Source organism: Nerophis lumbriciformis, linkage group LG29 (assembly GCF_033978685.3).
Source record: "Nerophis lumbriciformis linkage group LG29, RoL_Nlum_v2.1, whole genome shotgun sequence".
NCBI classification, from domain to species: domain Eukaryota; kingdom Metazoa; phylum Chordata; class Actinopteri; order Syngnathiformes; family Syngnathidae; genus Nerophis; species Nerophis lumbriciformis.
In genome coordinates this window covers 946,992-968,213 of record NC_084576.2, presented here as the reverse complement: position 1 = coordinate 968,213, position 21,222 = coordinate 946,992, and the positions used below count along the sequence as shown (strand labels likewise).

General features: G+C 40.4%; 1 protein-coding gene across 1 annotated transcript in view; it reads left to right on the top strand.

Annotated features, from left to right (window-relative positions):
• LOC133572326 (RNA polymerase II elongation factor ELL2) overlaps positions 1–21,222 on the top strand; it is a 111,682-nt gene that overhangs the window by 86,022 nt on the left and 4,438 nt on the right. Inside the window, exons 8-11 of the mRNA XM_061925241.1 lie at positions 5,654–6,137; positions 13,602–13,665; positions 13,952–14,123; positions 14,185–14,229. Coding sequence (XP_061781225.1) covers positions 5,654–6,137; positions 13,602–13,665; positions 13,952–14,123; positions 14,185–14,229 — 765 coding nt within the window. The remainder of the gene's footprint in view (positions 1–5,653; positions 6,138–13,601; positions 13,666–13,951; positions 14,124–14,184; positions 14,230–21,222) is intronic.

Here is a 21,222-nt window from a genome sequence, read left to right as displayed (position 1 = left end):
CAAATTGCAAAAGATTCACCAACACAGATGTCCAGAATACTGTTGAATTTTGCGATGAAAACTAAGCTTTTTGTATTGGATACAATGGCGTCCCAATACTTCCGTTTCAACCATCGACGTCACGAGCATACGTCATCATACCTAGACGTTTTCAACCGGAAGTTTCGCAGGAAATTTAAAATTGCACTTTATAAGTTAACCTGGCCGTATTGGCATGTGTTGCAATGTTAAGATTTCATCATTGATATATAAACTATCAGACTGCGTGGTCGGTACTAGTGGGTTTCAGTAGGCCTTTAATAGTGGTAAGGCGCAATCTGCTTAAACTGCATTAAAAAGGCTGCAAACCAGGGGTGTCCAAACTTTTTCCAACAAGGGCCGCATACTGAAAGTCATTATACTACATGCTGAAAACAGATATTATATACCATATTTTCTGGACTATGAACGCACTAGTACGTACATAAGCCGCACCCACTAAGTTTTAGAACGATTTTTTTTCAAAAACGGTATATTAGCCGATAAATACGTTGTGAAATGGGTTATGTACACAGAAAGATTTTGTAAATTTTTATTTACATACCTTAATTGTTTCCAAACTGTGTCTGTAGCAAAACAGCTAAACAGACTCAATAACTCCTCGGTGACGTTTTGGTGAATTTACGAAACTCAAACAATACAAAAAGAATGTTATTGTAAGTTAATAATACTAACATATTATTGAATGTTAACGACGCTAGCTTCAATACATTTACGATAGCAAGTACAAAAATGCGTGAAAACACTCCTACAGACATCACACATAGGACGGTTTAGTAAGTAGGAATTCTTATAGTTATATTGTAAAACTTACAAACCTGGCTTGGAGCGATGACTAAAGAATCCATATGAGTAGTAACGCTAGAGATGACTAGAAGACGGAACGGCACATGTACTTCCAGTTGAAAGCTCTAAACAGAAGGAAATACTGTCTACATTCACCCAACAGCACCTGCAGTGAGCAAACATGTCCAAAAGATGACATCATAGCATAAACAATAACACGCAATTTCAGTGTCTTTGCATGTGTTTTATGAAAACTATTTGCAATAAACATCCATAAATGAGCTGCACTGTTTTATAAACCGCAGGGTTTAAAGCATAGGAAAAAAGTAGCGGCTTACAGTCCAGAATTTACAGTATATTTAAAGACACAGCCATGTGTTATCGGTCAGGAGTTCTTAACCTTTTTTACTTCGGGGCCCAACTATTACAGTACAAAGTAGTACTCAAGTATTATTAACACTGGATTAGTAATCTTACTCTTGATTTTAATACTATTCAATAATGATATCTAACCTACCGATACTTACAGTGTACACCCTTGTCAAATGATATGAAACCATATGTTAATCACAAAGATTAATATTTATTTAACACAAAATTCTTAGGCTTAGGTCAGGCTGATTAGAAAAATTATATATTTAGTGCATAAGGACTCATAAATGAAAGTAAGGAATGAAGGACTTTGTCATTGCGCAAGAACAATAAAATGTCATTTTCAGCACAAAGCCGTTGAAGAGCAGACATACATTGTACAGGGCGACAGAACAGGCATGCTGATGGGTCGCCACATTGAAGGTGGGAAAAAGATGGACGTGGGGGGGGTGTAAGTAAAAAAAGAAAACGTGATGCCAGACTGCACTCCTGTTAGGTGGGGTACCAGTGTGGGCGCGGAAAAAAAAAAACCAGAGCCACGGTAAGCACATATACACATGTTGCGACACACTGCAGCCATCTGTCGCCCCTAAGGAGTTAAGCGGTGGCTACATCAATGTACATACAATTATGTTGTACTGAAATAAATAAAGTACAATTAATAACAAATGTTTCTTAACTACAAACCCTGTTTCCATATGAGTTGGGAAATTGTGTTAGATGTAAATATAAACGGAATACAATGATTTGCAAATCATTTTCAAGCCATATTCAGTTGAATATGCTACAAAGACAACATATTTGATGTTCAAACTCATAAACATTTTTTTTTTGCAAATAATCATTAACTTTAGAATTTGATGCCAGCAACACGTGACAAAGAAGTTGGGAAAGGTGGCAAAAAATACTGATAAAGTTGAGGAATGCTCATCAAACACTTATTTGGAACATCCCACAGGTGAGCAGGCAAATTGGGAACAGGTGGGTGCCATGATTGGGTATAAAAGTAGATTCCATGAAATGCTCAGTCATTCACAAACAAGGATGGGGCGAGGGTCACCACTTTGTCAACAAATGCGTGAGCAAATTGTTGAACAGTTTAAGAAAAACCTTTCTCAAGCAGCTATTGCAAGGAATTTAGGGATTTCACCATCTACGGTCCGTAATATCATCAAAGGGTTCAGAGAATCTGGAGAAATCACTGCACGTAAGCAGCTAAGCCCGTGACCTTCCATCCCTCAGGCTGTACTGCATCAACAAGCGACATCAGTGTGTAAAGGATATCACCACATGGGCTCAGGAACACTTCAGAAACCTACTGTCAGTAACTACAGTTCGTAGCTACATCTGTAAGTGCAAGTCAAAACTCTCCTATGCAAGGCGAAAACCGTTTATCAACAACACCCAGAAACGCCGTCGGCTTCGCTGGGCCTGAGCTCATCTAAGATGGACTGATACAAAGTGGAAAAGTGTTCTGTGGTCTGACGAGTCCACATTTCAAATTGTTTTTGGAAACTGTGGACGTCGTGTCCTCCGGATCAAAGAGGAAAAGAACCATCCGGATTGTTATAGGCGCAAAGTTGAAAAGCCAGCATCTGTGATGGTATGGGGGTGTATTAGTGCCCAAGACATGGGTAACTTACACATCTGTGAAGGCGCCATTGATGCTGAAAGGTACATACAGGTTTTGGAGCAACATATGTTGCCATCCAAGCAACATTGCCATGGACGCCCCTGCTTATTTCAGCAAGACAATGCCAAGCCACGTGTTACATCAACGTGGCTTCATAGTAAAAGAGTGCGGGTACTAGACTGGCCTGCCTGTAGTCCAGACCTGTCCCCCATTGAAAATGTGTGGCGCATTATGAAGCCTAAAATAGCACAACGGAGACCCCCGGACTGTTGAACAACTTAAGCTGTACATCAAGCAAGAATGGGAAAGAATTCCACCTGAGAAGCTTCAAAAATGTGTCTCCTCAGTTCCCAAACGTTTACTGAGTGTTGTTAAAAGGAAAGGCCATGTAACACAGTGGTGAACATGCCCTTTCCCAACTACTTTGGCACGTGTTGCAGCCATGAAATTCTAAGTTAATTATTATTTGCAAAAAAAGTTTATGAGTTTGAACGTCAAATATCTTGTCTTTGTAGTGCATTCAATTGAATATGGGTTGAAAAGGATTCGCAAATCATTGTATTCTGTTTAAATTTGCATCCAACACAATTTCCTAACCCATATGGAAACAGGGTTTGTAAATTATTTAATAACATTTAAGTGCAAATTAAATACAGCTTCACCACTTTAGTCATCATTTTGCCCTTAAGAAACCTCTCTATGGCTTTAGCTCCAGACTTCTTCTGTTTGATATTATAATTACTGCCACAAGTGGTGGAAAAGTGTATTACAACTGAGTACTGTTGCGGCCCATACGGACCACAGCTGCACAACCCAACAATGACTCCCGGCCCTATGGTTAAGAAACACTGTTACAGGTGACAAAGCATATTATTTTAGTATTACAATCTCAGCTTTTTCTCATTACATTATCAATCAATCAATCAATCAATCTTTATTTATATAGCCCTAAATCACAAGTGTCTCAAAGGGCTGCACAAGCCACAACGACATCCTCGGTACAAAGCCCACATACGGGCAAGGAAAAACTCACCCCAGTGGGACGTCGATGTGAATGACTATGAGAAACCTTGGAGAGGACCGCATATGTGGGTAACCCCCCCCCTCTAGGGGAGACCGAAAGCAATGGATGTCGAGTGGGTCTGACATAATATTGTGAGAGTCCAGTCCATAGTGGATCCAACATAATAGTAAGAGTCCAGTCCATAGTGGGGCCAGCAGGACACCATCCCGAGCGGAGACGGGTCAGCAGCGCAGAGATGTTCCCAGCCGATGCACAGGCGAGCGGTCCACCCCGGGTCCCGACTCTGGACAGCCAGCACTTCATCCATGGCCACCGGACCTGTGCCCCCCCCCCCTCAAGGAAAAGGGGAGCAGAGGAGAAAAGAAAAGAAACGGCAGATCAACTGGTCTAACAGGGGGGCTATTTAAAGGCTAGAGTATACAAATGAGTTTTAAGATGGGACTTAAATGCTTCTACTGAGGTAGCATCTCTAATTGTTACCGGGAGGGCATTCCATAGTACTGGAGCCCCAATAGAAAACGCTCTATAGCCCGCAGACTTTTTTTGGGCTCTGGGAATCACTAATAAGCCGGAGTTCTTTGAACGCAGATTTCTTGCCGGGACATATGGTACAATGCAATCGACGAGATAGGACGGAGCTAGACCGTGTAGTATTTTATACGTAAGTAGTAAAACCTTAAAGTCACATCTTAAGTGCACAGGAAGCCAGTGCAGGTGAGCCAGTATAGGCGTAATATGATCAAACTTTCTTGTTCTTGTCAAAAGTCTAGCAGCCGCATTTTGTACCAACTGTAATTTTTTAATGCTAGACATAGGGAGACCCGAAAATAATACGTTACAATAGTCGAGACGAGACATAACGAACGCATGAATAATGATCTCAGCGTCGCTAGTGGATAAAATAGAACGAATTTTAGCGATATTACGGAGATAAAAGAAGGCCGTTTTAGTAACACTCTTAATGTGTGACTCAAACGAGAGAGTTGGGTGGAAGATAATACCCAGATTCTTTACTGATTCGCCTTGTGTAATTGTTTGGTTGTCAAATGTTAAGGTGGTATTATTAAATAAATGTCGGTGTTTAGCAGGACCGATAATCAGCATTTCCGTTTTCTTGGCGTTGAGTTGCAAGAAGTTAGCGGACATCCATTGTTTAATTTCATTAAGACACGCCTCCAGCTGACTACAATCCGGCGTGTTGGTCAGCTTTAGGGGCATGTAGAGTTGGGTGTCATCAGCATAACAATGAAAGCTAACACCGTATTTGCGTATGATGTCGCCTAGCGGCAACATGTAAATACTAAAGAGTGCAGGGCCAAGAACCGAACCCTGAGGAACTCCGCACGTTACCTTAACATAGTCCGAGGTCACATTATTATGGGAGACGCACTGCATCCTGTCAGTAAGATAAGAGTTAAACCACGACAAAGCTAAGTCTGACATACCAATACGTGTTTTGATACGCTCTAATAAAATATTATGATCGACGGTATCGAAAGCAGCGCTAAAATCAAGAAGCAGCAACATAGATTATATTATATCCTTTTTGTCACATTTTTACTGCTGTTTTTTTGTTGGATTTTTTTTCGACATTATGCTGCGAGCCCCCAAGGCCCCAGGTCCACACTTTGGACACCCTGCTGTAAAAGATGCACATGTTCCAAAAAACGGATTATTTCAATTTTCAGTGCAAAGCTACTGAATAGCCACAAGCAAGTCCAAAAAATAGAGCGTTAAAAGGCATTTTGGCAAATGTTTTGACAATAACTAAACACTAACATATGCTTTCTTTCCTGTAGAAACGCCCTTTGCCTTCGGATCCCTCTAACTGCCAGACCCCCAAAAAACAAAGACTAATAGACCCCTGCTTGCCTCGGCAGTCTCCATCTCAGGGAGACTGCGGCGCCAACGGGACGCCCCAAAGCTCCTCCAGCCACACCGCTGCTGGTGTGCACATCAAAACAGAGCAAACCAACAATCATCTCCAGACGCGTCTTAATGGTCTGCACTCGCCGCTGAAACTGAACGCATCGTCTACAACTACTACTGCGACTACGACGACGACTACTACTCCCAAAGTGGAGAGGAATGCGCCGGCGTCCACTGCACTTAGCCCCAAGTCCCCATGCTTGAACACAAAGGTTTGCACTGACGAGCAAATGCACAACGGCCAGCATAAAAAGAAGAAGTCCAAAAAGCACAAAGAGAAGGAGCGGGAGCGCTTAAAACCAGAGTGGATCGAGACCAGCCCAGACCTGAAGAAGAACAAGGAAAATCTCAAAGGTAAGTTTGACAAATATTCACTCGCCACATCACGCTTTCAAGGTTGCAGCCTCACTCTACTGCAAAGGTCTTTTAAAAGTATATTTTCATGCATTTTTACATACAAAACCAGTGAAGTTGGCACGTTGTGTAAATGGTCAATAAAAACAGAATACAATGATTTGCAAATTCAATTGAATAGACTGCAAAGACAAGAAAAACGTTTGAACTGGAAAATGTAATTTTTTGCAAATATTAGCTCATTTGGAATTTGATGCCTGCAACATGTTTCAAAAAAGCTGGCACAAGAGGCAAAAAAGACTTAGAAAGTTGAGGAACGCTCATCAAGCACTCATTTGGAACATCCCGCAGGTGAACAGGCTAATTGGGAACAGGTGGGTGCCAGGATTGGGTATAAAAGCAGCTTCCGTGGAATGCTCGGTCATTCACAAACAAGGATAGGGCGAGGGTCACCACTTTGTCAACAAATGCGTGAGCAAATTGTCGAACATTTTAAGAACAACATTTCTCAACGAGCTATTGCAACAAATTTAGGGATTTCACCATCTACGGTCCGTAATATCATCAAAAGGTTCAGAGAATTTGGAGAAATCACTGCACGTAAGCGATAATATTACAGACCTCCGATCTCTCAGGCGGTACTGCATCAAAAAGCGACATCAGTGTGTAAAGGATATCATCACATGGGCTCAGGAACACCTCAAAAAAACACTGTCAGTAACTACAGTTGGTCGCTACATCTGTAAGTGCAAGTTAAAACTCTACTATGCAAAGCCAAAGCCATTTATCAACAACACCCAGAAATGCTGCCGGCTTCACTGGGCCCGAGCTCATCTAAGACGGACTGATGCAAAGTGGAAAAGTGTTCTGTGGTCTGACGAGTCCACATTTAAAATTGTTTTTGGAAACTGTGGACGTGGTGTCCTCCGGAACAAAGAGGAAAAGAACCATCCGGATTGTTATAGGCGGAAAGTTCAAAAGCCAGCATCTGTGATGGTATGGGGGTGTAATAGTGCCCAAGACATGGGCACTAATACTGATTAATGCTGAAAGGTGCATACAAGTTTTGGAGCAACATACTGTATGTTGCCATCCAAGCAACGTTGTTATGGACGCCCCTGCTTATTTCAGCAAGACAATGCCAAGCCACGTGTTACAACAGCGTGGCTTTGTAGTAAAAGAGTGTGGGTACTAGACTGGCCTGTAGCCCAGACCTGTCTCCCGTTGAAAATGTGTGGCGCAATATGAAGCTTAAAATACCACAACGGAGACCTCGGACTGTTGAACAACTTAAGCTGTACATCAGGGGTGCTCATTACGTCGATCGCGATCTACCGGTCGATCTCGGAGGATGTGTCAGTCGATCACCAGCCAGGCATGAAAAAAATAGTCCTAAAAATGAGCGATCATAAATCTTCACTATGACGTCACTTTCGTCACTTGATTGACATTCACGGCACCCGAGGGTCTTCTGAGATGACTCATTCAAATTACCGACTGGTAGGCGAGAAACACTTTATTTCAACAGACTCTGGCGCCGTACCTGTCGTCAAAACTCCAAAGACCGACTGCACAGTTGCACAATAAAAGCTCTGCTTCATCCTGCCTGCGCTACCAAAATAAGAGTCTCAGAAAGCTGGCGTGCACAAGCTAGCAAGCTACGGAGTTTGCCGACAATGTATTTCTTGTAAAGTGTATACAAAGGAGTACGGAAGCTGGACAAATAAGATGCCAAAAACCAACCACTTTCATGTGATATTGGACAGAAAGGAGGACTTTTTTTCTCCTCCATTCGAAAATGCGGACGTTATCATCACCACTGTCTGATTACAATCAATGCAAGTCATCACAATCAGGTAATACACCAACTTATATTCTTGTCTTCATGAAAGAAAGGAATATATATGTGTTAAACATGCTTGTATTATCTTTAACCACCTTTAACTTGTTAACAATATTAACTATATGTGTTAAACATGCTTGCATTATCTTTAAACACCTTTAACTTGTTAACAATATTAACTATATGTGTTAAACATGCTTGTATTATCTTTAACCACCTTTAACTTATTAACAATATTAACTATATGTGTTAAACATGCTTGTATTATCTTTAACCACCTTTAACTTGTTAACAATATTAACTATATGTGTTAAACATGCTTGTATTATCTTTAACCACCTTTAAGTTGTTAACAATATTAACTATATGTGTTAAACATGCTTGTATTATCTTTAACCACCTTTAAGTTGTTAACAATATTAACTATATGTGTTAAACATGCTTGCATTATCTTTAAACACCTTTAACTTGTTAACAATATTAACTATATGTATTAAACATACTTGTATTTTCATTAAACACCTTTAATGTATTAACAATATTAACTATATGTGTTAAACATGCTTGCATTATCATTAAACACCTTTAACTTGTTAACAAAAACATATATTTCATAAATAAGTAAATATAAATGATATATATGAATGAGGTAGATCCCCACGACTTGATCAATTGAAAAGTAGCTCGCCTGCAGAAAAAGTGTGAGCACCCCTGCTGTACATCAAGCAAGAATGGGAAAGAATTCCACCTGAAAAGCTTCAAAAATGTGTCTCCTCAGTTCCCAAACATTTACTGAGTGTTGTTAAAAGGAAAGGCCATGTAACACAGTGTTAAAAATGCCCCTGTGCCAACTTTTTTGCAATGTGTTGATGCCATTAAATTCTAAGTTAATTGTTATTTGCAAAAACAAATGAAGTTTCTCAGTTGGAACATGAAATATCTTGTCTTTGCAGTCTACTCAATTGAATATAAGTTGAAAAGGATTTGCAAATCATTGTATTTTGTTTTTATTTACGAATTACACAATGTGTCAACTTCATTGGTTTTGGGTTTTGTACAAAAATGGCTTAAGGAACTAAAAATATCAATTCTGCTGACTACAGTAGTATTGACCACAAGATAAAACCATGGCTACTAAAGTCAGTACTAGAGATGGGCAGCAAAACCTGGTTCTATGATGGCACACGCCGACTTTCGGTCCTAAATGCAGACTCGGCCACCTGCAAAAAGTACCATATTTTTCGGACTGGTAAATAAGCCGCATTCATGAAATTAAGAAAAAAAAACATTCCATATATCAGCTGCACCTGACTTTAATTCGCAGAAATATACTGTATGTTGTGACATTTGTTATTTACTCTTTTGTAAATGTTTATTTACATACTTTAATTGTGTCTGTAACAGGGCAGTAAAATGAATCCTCAAACAAAACAGAAGTCATTGTCATGGACCCACTACCTGCGGAAGCTAGCTTTTCAATCAGCTAAACAGACTCAATAACTCCACGGTGACGTTTTGGTAAATTTACTGAGGAATTTGTGAAACTGAAAGAATATTTAAAAAATGCCATTGTAATTTAATAAAACTAACACAGTCACTCGTAAAAGTGTTGGCACATTACGGTATTGCTAACGACGTTAGCTTCATTACATTACGATAGCACGGGCAAATATGCATGAAAACACTCCTATGAACATCACACATGAGACGGTTTAGTAAGTTAAAATTGTTTTAGTTATATTGTAAAACTTACAAATGTTGCTTGGAATGATGAAGAAACGCTATGGAGGATTAGAAGACAGAACGGCACTTTACGTCCGGTTCGAAGCTTTAAACAGCAGGAATTCACATTCACCCAGCAGCACCTGGAGTGAGCAAACTGGTCCGAAAGTTGGCACCATAGCACAAACATTAACTCACCATTTAAATGTCTTTGCATGTGTTTAATAAAAACTATTTGCTTTATAGCTGTCGGTGAAAATAATTCCATAATTTAGCCGCATCGTTTTATAAGCCGCAGGGTTCAAAGATCAGGAAAAAAGTAGCGGTTTATAGTCTGGAATTTACAGTACTTGGTGATGATATTGTAACGTCCTGTAAGTAATGCAGCGTCTGGACACAAGCACACGCAGTATGACACTCTTTTTAAACTTTATTGCCGACAAAAACACGGCAACAGCAGCCCTCATAACACTGTTAGCGCTGCCCTAGCCTAGCCTAGCCTAGCCAGTAGCCACAACAACAACACATCACTTCCTCATTGTCCACCAATGACCATTACAGCAAGCGAGGTTGCCTTCAGGAACACCCGTATTTTTAACTATTAAACATTACAATTTAAGTAAGTCGTTTTTTACATGTTATGTAAGTTCCCTATTGCTGCGATATTTATGACAATGTATTATAGATTGTATTTCATGTATATTATTGAAGTATTTAATAGAGATGTCCGATAATGGCTTTTTTGCCGATATCCGATATTCCGATATTGTCCAACTCGTAATTACCGATTCCGATATCAACCGATATATAATATACAGTTGTGGAAATAACACATTATTATGCCTAATTTTGTTGTGATGCCCCGCTGGATGCATTAAACAATGTAACAAGGTTTTCCAAAATAAGAGAACAACTTCAACTCAAGTTATGAAAAAAAAATGCCAACATGGCACTGCCATATTTATTATTGAAGTCACAAAGTGCATTCTTTTTTTTAACACGCCTCAAAACAGCAGCTTGTAATTTGGGAGATGCTCTCCCTGAGAGAGCATAAGGAAGTTAGGGGGTGGCAAGGGTGTATATTGTAGCGTCCCGGAAGAGTTAGTGCTGCAAGGGATTCTGGGTATTTGTTCTGTTGTGTTTATGTTGTGTTACGGTGCGGATGTTCTCCCGAAATGTGTTTGTCATTCTTGTTTGGTGTGGGTTCACATATTTGTAACAGTGTTAAAGTTGTTTATACGGCCACCCTCAGTGCCTTGCATTCACTTGTGCGTGTGAAAAGCGTAGATGTTATGTGACTGGGTCGGCACGCAAAGGCAGTGCCTTCAAGGTTTATTGGCGCTCTGTACTTCTCCCTACGTCCGTGTACACAGCGGCGATTTAAAAATGTTACTTTTTGAAACCGATACCGATCATTTCCGATATTACATTTTAAAGCATTTATCGGCCGATAATAACGGAAGTCCGAAATCATCGGACATCCCTAGTATTTAACTTACTAGTCTGTTCAACTTGAATGTCACAAAATTCCACAAAAATAAAAAGGCATATTTTATTAGAGAAAATTTTAAGTACTGGTTTGGGCACAGTTTAATTTGTTTTAGTATAAGCTAAATTGTACACGATACCCATCCATAGACCGTACAATATATTTGTTATTATTAGAGTATATTATGATGTCTACTATACTTGAGTAAACGCGTGTAAAGGTGACTATGTGGGTTGTATTTCATGTCTAGATGAGCTCTCATAATTAATTTTTTTTTTGGAAAGGTCATAGAAAGTTTTTTATGCTCTCCCTCAAGGGTTCTCAAACTGGTACGCCGGCTCCATCTAGTGGTACGCCAAAGATTTGATTCATTATTTAAGTACAGTGTTTTCCATTCCTACATATAAACACAGTGTTACTACTCAAACTGTGTGTAATGTTACAGTGACCAAACACTCTTAATAAAACTTCTGCCTTGTTTTCAATGACTACTTAAGTCTACTATGTTATTGTATTTTTAATGTTGGTCATTATGTTGGTACTTGGAGAGCCAAGTGTTTTCTGAGGTGGTACTTGGTGAAAAAAGATAGAACCACCACTGCAGTCTACCTATTCAAATATTTAATTTACAATGAATTCCTTTGCGGAAATAAATTTACTAAGGTCACACCCGGAACCAATTAACAGCGATAAACGAGGGACTATGCTCAAATAATTAGTGTCTCCCAAAAGGGAGTACCGTATTTTCCGCACCATAAGGCGCCCTGGGTTAAAAGCCGCGCCTTCAATGAACGGCATATTTCAAAACTTTGTCCACCTATAAGCCGCCCCGTGTTGTAAGCCGCATCTAACTGCGCTAAAGGAATGTCAAAAAAACAGTCAGATAGGTCAGTCAAACTTTAATAATATATTAAAAACCAGCGTTCTAACAACTCTGTTCACTCCCAAAATGTACGCAAATGTGCAATCACAAACATACGTATATCAACATGGACAGAGCTGCGTGAAAAAAGCCACCCGGCCTCTTCGCGTAAACTTAAACTTACCTTAACCACTCGCTCATCTTTTCTTCATCCATCCCTTCGAGTTAGCTTTTATGATGACGCCGGCTGGAAAGGTCTCTTTTGGCAAGGTCTTCCTTTTGAATATCACCATGGGTGGAAGTTTCTGGCCATTAGCATGGCAAGCTAGAACCACAGTGAAGGATGACTTCTCATTCCCTGTGGTGCGAATATTCACCGTACGTGCTCCCGTTGTATCCACAGTGCGGTTCACAGGAATATCAGTTGCTGTGAAATAGTAATCCGTGTGTGGATGGACAGATTGCGTCTTTTCATGAACCGGATCCCTGACGAGCCATTTTGTGGTCTTTACAGATGTAAACACACAAAGGAAATGAAACGTACGGTGATATCCGCGCGCTTTTTCTTCTTCTACGCGAGCGGGTGGTTGCTTACAGTAGAAGAAGAAGCGCTTCCTGTTCTATGGGGGCGGGTGCTTACCTTGGCGGTTGCTTGCGTAGAAGAAGAAGCGCTTCCTGTTCTACCGGGAAAAAAGATGGCGGCTGTTTACCGAAGTTGCGAGATCGAAACTTTATGAAAATGAATCTTAATATTTATCCATACATAAAGCGCACCGGGTTAAAAGGCGCACTGTCAGCTTTTGAGAAAATTTGTGGTTTTTAGGTGCGGCTAATAGTGCGAAAAATACGGTACAGTACACGCATCACATTTCAATAAGCACTTTGATGTATCTTCTCCAGGGACAATACTATAGAAATGATACGTGGATATACTTTCAAGTAGTCAGTGTACAGCTTGTATGATATACTAAAAACGGGTCAAGCTCATGTTATGCTTCAGAATGTCGAAGTGTGTGCTGGTGTGAACCGCAGCTCCTCATTGCGGGCTGCACTCATGCTACCACCACCATGTTTGACTGTTGGCATAACACAATTATATTGGTACTCTACTTGTGTTGCCAGTTGTGGATAGTACATCTATACTGCTACATCCTGCACACTGACTACTCTAAAGTATACTTCCATATTGTCCTGATTTGGTTGAGTTCAGTGACCAAAGGAAGTGCACAGAATGGGTAGATTAGCCAGTCTGATTTAAAATAGAGCAAAGTGGTTGCCAGTAAGTGTTTCCAGGACTCTTTACCAAGTCCTCAGTCTGACCTTTTCTGTTGATGATTGACCGTGCAACAGCTGGGTGACCTACGGCCGAGTAAGTCAGCGGGCGACGTCGCCTGTTCCTCGGAAACGTCTGACGTCACCGCCCTGCCTGGTCTCTTGTTTACCTCTCACACGGGCCGCGATGAACGAGTCTTTCAGCCGTTTACGCCACGCTGACCTTATGACATGTGCACTGAAGGAGCAACGTGTGTGCGCTTCTTCTTCTTTCAGAGCACGGAGGAGAGAAAACGCGAGCGAGTCCAAGCACAGCAGACGACCTGCCGGACTATTTATTGTGAGTTCATTGAAAATTGTGGCTGCGACTGGGGAGTGGGATCAGTGTTTTCCACACCAGTCGGTGTCGAAACACCAGTCACCATCTCCACTCGCCTCAGATTGAAAACACTCACATCAAATCAAAGGCAATAAAACACATGTCTGCGTTCGCAAATCATCCTTGAAAAATGTCTTTGAACACAACATCTGTGCAACACATAACACTGCAAAGGCTAGTCACGCCGCTATCATGCAGCGCCCTCTGCTGGAGGTTTGAGGACAATTATTTTTTCCCTTCCTTTTAGAAAATACTGCACAATAACAGCACTGGAGCAGCGCGAGCAGTACAAGGACGACTTCTGCTCCGAGTACGACGAGTACAGAGCTCTTCACGATCGCATCAGAGCCATCACAGAGATGTTTGTCCAGTTAGGCTCAAAGATCAACTCGCTCTCGCCGGGGACGCAGGAGTACAAGGTAGCACCTGACACACTTCTTCAACTTGAACACCTCTGAACTCACCACACATGTTTTGCAGCTCATGGAGGAACAGATACTACAAAAGTACCGGCGATATAAGAAAGTAAGTATCACTTATGTGATCCTACTCTTACTTTCATGCCAATGTTCTGTCAATGAAGGTGTTTGGACCACAAGGGGGCACTGTTGCCTAACACTGTAAGGTGCAGGAAGAGTTTAGAAAGCCTAGCACAGAGCAGGGATGACCACGCCCCAATGTCTTGATCATTATGACACCTGCTGATTGAAGGAAGCATGCTTAATGTAAAGATGTGATGAAAAGTTGACGCTCGCCAGTCGTCAAATGTACACAGGAAGCAGGAACATCCACTTTTAGGGGTAGGTTAGACCATAATATTAATACTGTAAAATAGGATACAATTGCGATTGCCAACTGCATGCTCTAGTCCAGTGTTTTTCAACCTTTTTTGAACCGAGGCACATTTTCTGCCTTGAAAAAATGCGGAGGCACACCACCAGCGGAAATCATTAAAAAACGAAACTCAGTTAACAGTAAAAAGTTGTCACAATTGTTGGATATGACTTTAAAGCATAACCAAGCCTGCATCACTATAGCTCTTGTCTCAAAGTAGGTGTACTGTCACAACCTGTCACATCACGCCGTGACTTATTTGGACTTTGTTGCTGTTTTCCTGTGTGTAGTGTTTTAGTTCTTGTCTTGCGCTCCTATTTTGGTGGCTTTTTCTCTTTTTTTGGTATTTTCCTGTAGCAGTTTCATGTCTTCCTTTGAGCAATATTTCCCGCATCTACTTTGTTTTTAATCCTTCTTCGTGGGGACATTGTCGATTGTCATGTCATGTTCGGATGTACATTGTGGACGCCATCTTTGCTCCACAGTAAGTCTTTGCTGTCGTCCAGCATTCTGTTTTTGTTTACTTTGTTGCCAGTTAAATGTAAATGTAAATAAATGGTAAATGGGTTATACCTGTATAGCGCTTTTCTACCTTCAAGGTACTCAAAGTGCTTTGACACTATTTCCACATTCACACACTGATGGCGGGAGCTGCCATGCGAGGCCCTAACCATGACCCATCCGGAGCAAGGGTGAAGTGTCTTGCTCAAGGACACAACGGACGTGACGCGGTTGGTAGAAGGTGGGGAACGAGCCAGGAACCCTCAGGTTGCTGGCACGGCCAGTCTCCCAACTGCGCCACGCCGTCCCCAGTTCAGTTTTAGTTTCGTTCTGCAAAACTTCAATGCCTTTTCTTAGGGGCACTCACCTTTTGTTTATTTTTGGTTTAAGCATTAGATACCTTTTTACCTGCACACTACCTCCCGCTGTTTCCGACATTTACAACGCAATTAGCTACCAACTGCCACCTACTGATATGGAAGAGTATTACACGGTTACTCTGCCGAGCTCTAGACTGCACCGACACTCAACAACACATCAATTGCACACTATAATTACTGGTTTGCAAAAATTATTTTTAAACCAAATAGGTGAAATTAGATAATCCCCCACGGCACACCAGACTGTATCTCAGGGCACACGAGTGTGCCGCGGCACAGTGGTTGAAAAACACTGCTCTAGTCTATGTTATCGCTATGTGGCCCTTTGTTGTGAAAACTTCTTCACAAGCTGTAATGATGTTTTACTTCACAAACTATTGGGAACCCTGATGATTGAAGTTTGTTCCACAGGCAGTTGATATGTGTTGTTAGACGGTGCTTAAACAATATAACGTTAGACATTCACTAAGATTTCTGTGAGAAAAACTACATATTTCGGTCATTTTGCAAGTTATGTATGGAAGTAGAATTGTCTCAACTTACATTTATCAATATGATATTAATACATATGCATATATTGATAAATATACAAATACAAATGTGATATACAAATAAATAATTTGTATAAACATGTATTTGTAAATATATTTTTGACATTTAATATATAAATATGCTTGATTTTGTATTTGTATTTGTATTGAATTTGCATATGTGGATCGCTTTTTGGTTTTGTGTCGATGAGACATTCCTCCCACAAACAAGATGCACAAATAAATGTGACCTATACACTCCCCTGAACAACCAGCAGAGGGCACTGCAGCCAGAGCGATCTCGGTCATAGACATGGTCAGACACTGGCGAGCCAATCAGAGGCACACTAGGGAGGGTCATATGATGATTGATATATGATGATGATTTGACACACATTGCACTGATAAGAGATCAGTATCTACATCGGGACAAGGTCATTACACGGCATTGATACAATAAAATAAGCAGCTAGCACGGTCTTTCAGATTAACTGGATACATTAGCATTAGCTAATACAACGCTAATGTTAGCTAGCTCAGGCCCGTTGTGTGTTCTCTCTGTAAAGACGTGGATTGTTTTTGTGCAGAGAACTCCGGGCATTTTGCATATAATGCATATAATGCTCTGTGACCCAGACCGCTCTGGCTGCAGTGCCCTCTGCTGGTTATTCAGGGGAGTGTTTAGGTCACATTTATTTGTGCCTCTGGTTTGTGGGAGGAATGTCTCATCGACACAAAAGCAAAAAAGCGATCCACATATGCAAATTCAATATAAATACAAAATCAAGCATATTTATATTCAAATCTCAAAAAGATATTTACAGATACACGTTTATTTATACAAATTCTAGATTTATTTGTATGTCACATTTTTATATTTATACATTTTATTTGTATATATTTTCAAATCTGAAAAATATATTTAAAAATACGTGTTTATTTATACACATTATTAATTTGTATATCACATTTGTATTTGTATATTTATTAATACATGCATATGTATTAATAGCATATTGATATAAATAAGTTGATGTGAGACAATTCTACTTCCATAGTTATGCACGTAATCTGAATAAAAGTAGAGTTGTGTTTCCTTCAGTATCCAAGGCACAAGCGAGAGACTTTGCAATCAAATGAGCTCCGGGGCGAGCGGGGCGTGGTTATCCCTGCTCTGCGCTAGGCTTTCTAAACTTGCACACAGGATAGGAAGCCAAAAGCAAAGTTTCTGTTTCTTTAATTCTGCTCCGTTGGAAAGTGTTCTTTTTAAGGGTGGAAACATTCCATGAAATCTCTGGAACGTTCCATGAGAAGTTAAGCTCAGGAATTTTGGAACAATATAATAGTGATGACTTTCCACTATTTTAGACTCTTTTTATTTTTTCAATTTTTTGGGTATATTTGTAAGACAAGGGTGCTGTTTTTTGTCTTGATCTTTAATGTTCCACATTTAGACTTAGACTTCCTTTTATTGTCATTCAAATTTGAACTTTACAGTACAGATAAGAACGAAATGTTGTTGCATTAGCTCGTTGTAGTGCAGGATCCATCCATCCATCCATTTTCTACCGCTTATCCCTTTCGGGGTCGCGGGGGGTGCAATCGGGCGGAAGGCGGGGTACACCCTGGACAAGTTGCCACCTCATCGCAGGGCCAACACAGATAGACAGACAACATTCACACACTAGGGACCATTTAGTGTTGTAAAAGAGCAATAAGGTGCAGAGTGTTTGCATTTACAAAAGAAGATGCAGATATAAATAGATTACTGTTCAGATAAATATATTGCACTTTTGCATATGTCTTTATAGTCCAGTGAGTTCATCCGTTTTTTGGGAGAATTGAGGGGATTATTGTGATGACAATAATCCCCGGCTGCAGAGGCTCGTGGTAGTAATGGAACTTTTTTGGCAAATAAATCGGTCAATTCTGTAAAATGTTTTTGCGGAGGTTTCCCTCTTGTGTGGGTTCTCCTGGCCGACAGATCTTCGTAAGCCCGGTATACAGTGTGAATACAGTCTTTTTATTGGCATGCACGCCTCGTTCCAGCAATATATGTTTTTACTTTTCAGTCCCGCGTGTCTCTCCCTGGCTCCAACTCCCAACAACGTGTCTCTGCACGGCTGCCACTAATAAAGAATCAGAATCAGAATCAGCTTTATTGTCATTACGCAGGGTAACGAGATTGAGGCCATTCCATACAGTGCGATGTGTGCACAGGTGACAGGTGATTAGATAACAAACCCCAGCTTGGCAATCTAATCACCTGTCAGCTGTGTTTCAAAGCCCTGGCACACCCCGCTCCGCGGCAGGCCCGCAGGCCACGCACCCCTCCACAGTTTTCCAAATGTACTGTAATTGTATTCTTTAAAACTATTTTTAGTATATATTTTTTTTAAATGTACCATATCCATTTCAAACAATCCAAGTTATTGCTTTATTAGTAGTATTAAAATGTGTATTTATACAGAATGAGTATTTGACAAAAAAAAAAAGTATACAAATTTTTTAAAGGATATATTTTTTTTATATATAAATCCTTTATTTAAAAATATATATATTAGTGCTGTCAAAATTAATGAGTTAACTCATGTGATTTATCACAAAAAAATCCCCACTTAGATTAGGCATGCAATATATTTTGATTTTTCAAGTACCGTATTTTCCGCACTATTAGCCGCACCTAAAAACCACAAATTTACTCAAAAGCTGACAGTGCGGCTTTTAACCCGGTGCGCTTTATATATGGATAAATATTAAGATTCATTTTCATAAAGTTTCGTTCTCGCAACTTCGGTAAACAGCCGCCATCTTTTTTCCCGGTAGAGCAGGAAGCGCTTCTTCTTCTACGCAAGCAACCGCCAAGGTAAGCACCCGCCCCCATAGAACAGGAAGCGCTTCTTCTTGTACTGTAAGCAACCACCCGCCCCCGGAAGAAGAAGAAGCGCGCGGTGCATGCTGGGATATGTGACGTTTCATTTCCATTTGTGTGTTTATGTAAAGACCCCAAAATGGCTCCTATTAAGTGTGTTGTCTGTCTAATTATAAATAATGCAGACGAGGCGTGTTAACTGAGTTCTCAACGTTTACTCACAGCGTGCTCATAAGCACATTCTAACTGCCAGCATACAACAACGCTTCTCAGGGCTACCGCGCATGCTCGTCACTATCGTTGCATGCTGGGTAGTGTAGTTGTTATATTTGCTAGCTCATAACATCACATTAAGAGACACGCTTACGCGCTTAATTCAATACTCGCCGTCATTCCGGGTGGATTGACAAAAGACCTCCAGCCGCTAGATATTGGTGTCAACAGGGCATTCGAAGCTAGACTGCTAACTGCGTGGGAACAATGGATGACCGAAGGCGAACACACCTTCACTAAGACAGGGAGACAGCGCCAGACGACGCCAACATCTGCCAGTGGATCGTAAATGCCTGGGCAGATATTTCGGTCACAACTGTGGTCCGAGCTTTCCGGAAGGCAGGATTCACAGAACTGCTGGACAACAGTGACACTGACTCCGATGACTTCGACGAGACGGAACCGGCCATTTTGGATCTCACATTTGCCCAACTTTTCACTTCGGACACCGAAGACGAAGGATTTACGAATGAAGAATAACTTCAGAAAGTGAGCGCTATGTTTATTTTGTGTGTTGTGACATTAACGTTCGAGCAACATTATGTTGCTATTGCTCTGCACTATTTTGAATTTTACTATGTTTGTGATTGCACATTTGCGTACATTTTGGGAGTGAACAGAGTTGTTAGAACGCTGGTTTTTAATATATTATTAAAGTTTGACTGACCTATCTGACTGTTTTTTTGACATTCCCTTTAGCGCAGCGTAGGCGCGGCTTATAGTCCGGGGCGGCTTATTGGTGGACAAAGTTATGAAATATGCCATTCATTGAAGGTGCGGCTAATAATCCGGTGCACCTTATAGTGCGGAAAATACGGTAATGCTCGAACTGTTACGCTTCATTTAGTGGTACGCCAAAGAAACACTTGATTAAGTACAATGTTTTATTTTTCTATATTCAAACAGTGTTACTGTTCAAACTGTGTAATGGCACGATTGCCAAATATTTTAAATATACTTGTTAAATAAAACATCTGCCTGTTTTTTAATGAATACTTAGGCCTACTATGCTACTGTATTTTAATGTTGGTCATTATGGTGATACTTAATGAATACTTAGGTCTACTAAACTACAATATTTTAATGTTGGTCATTATGGTGGTACCTAATGAATACTTAGGTCTACTACCCCAGTGGTTCTCAAATGGGGGTATGTGTACCCCTGGGGGTACTTGAAGGTGTGCCAAGGGGTACGTGAGATTTTTTTTTTAATATTCTAAAAATAGCAACAATTCAAAAATCCTTTATAAATATAAATAAAAACCTATCTTTTTTTCCAAATAGTTCAAGAAAGACCACTACAAATGGGCAATATTTTGCACTGTTATACAATTTAATAAATCAGAAACTGATGACATAGTGCTGTATTTTACTTCTTTAGCTCTTTTTTTCAACCAAAAATGCTTTGCTCTGATTAGGGGGTACTTGAATTAAACAAAAATTCACAGGGGGTACATCACTGAAAAAAGGTTGAGAACCACTGAACTACACTACTGTATTTTAATGTTGTCATTATGGTGGTACCTAATGAATACTTAGGTCTACTACACTACTGTGTTTGAATACACTACTGTATTTTAATGTTGTAATTATGGTGGTACTTGGAGACCCAAGGGTTTTATGCGGTGGTACTTGGTGAAAAAAGTTTCAGAACCACTGCCTTAAACGCTATACGGTCAGTGATCAGATCAACGCATACATCAGTATAAAAATGAGTGAGGAGAATACGACTGGTTAGCTTGTTGGCAAATTTCCCACCAGAATACAGCCTGAAAGAACTTTAGATAAAACTGTTAGCATGTTTTGTGCAAATACATGACAGAAATGCATTTAAGGAAAACATTTAAAAACGGATGGCATTCTGACAATTGTGTACAAATATTGGGGTCTTTTCTAGAGAGAGAGAGAGAGAGAGAGAGAGAGAGAGAGTACCCCGCCTAAATGCAGCTGAGAAAATATATTGATGTATATGTATTTATATAATTTATTATTTTATTTTACATTTCAGTTAGCAAATTCGAAGACCTCTATGAAGAACACTAACAAAGGACCCAGATTTCCCTCGCCCGGACGCGGGTCACCGGGGCCCCCCTCTGGAGCCAGGCCCGGAGGTGGGGCACGATGGCGA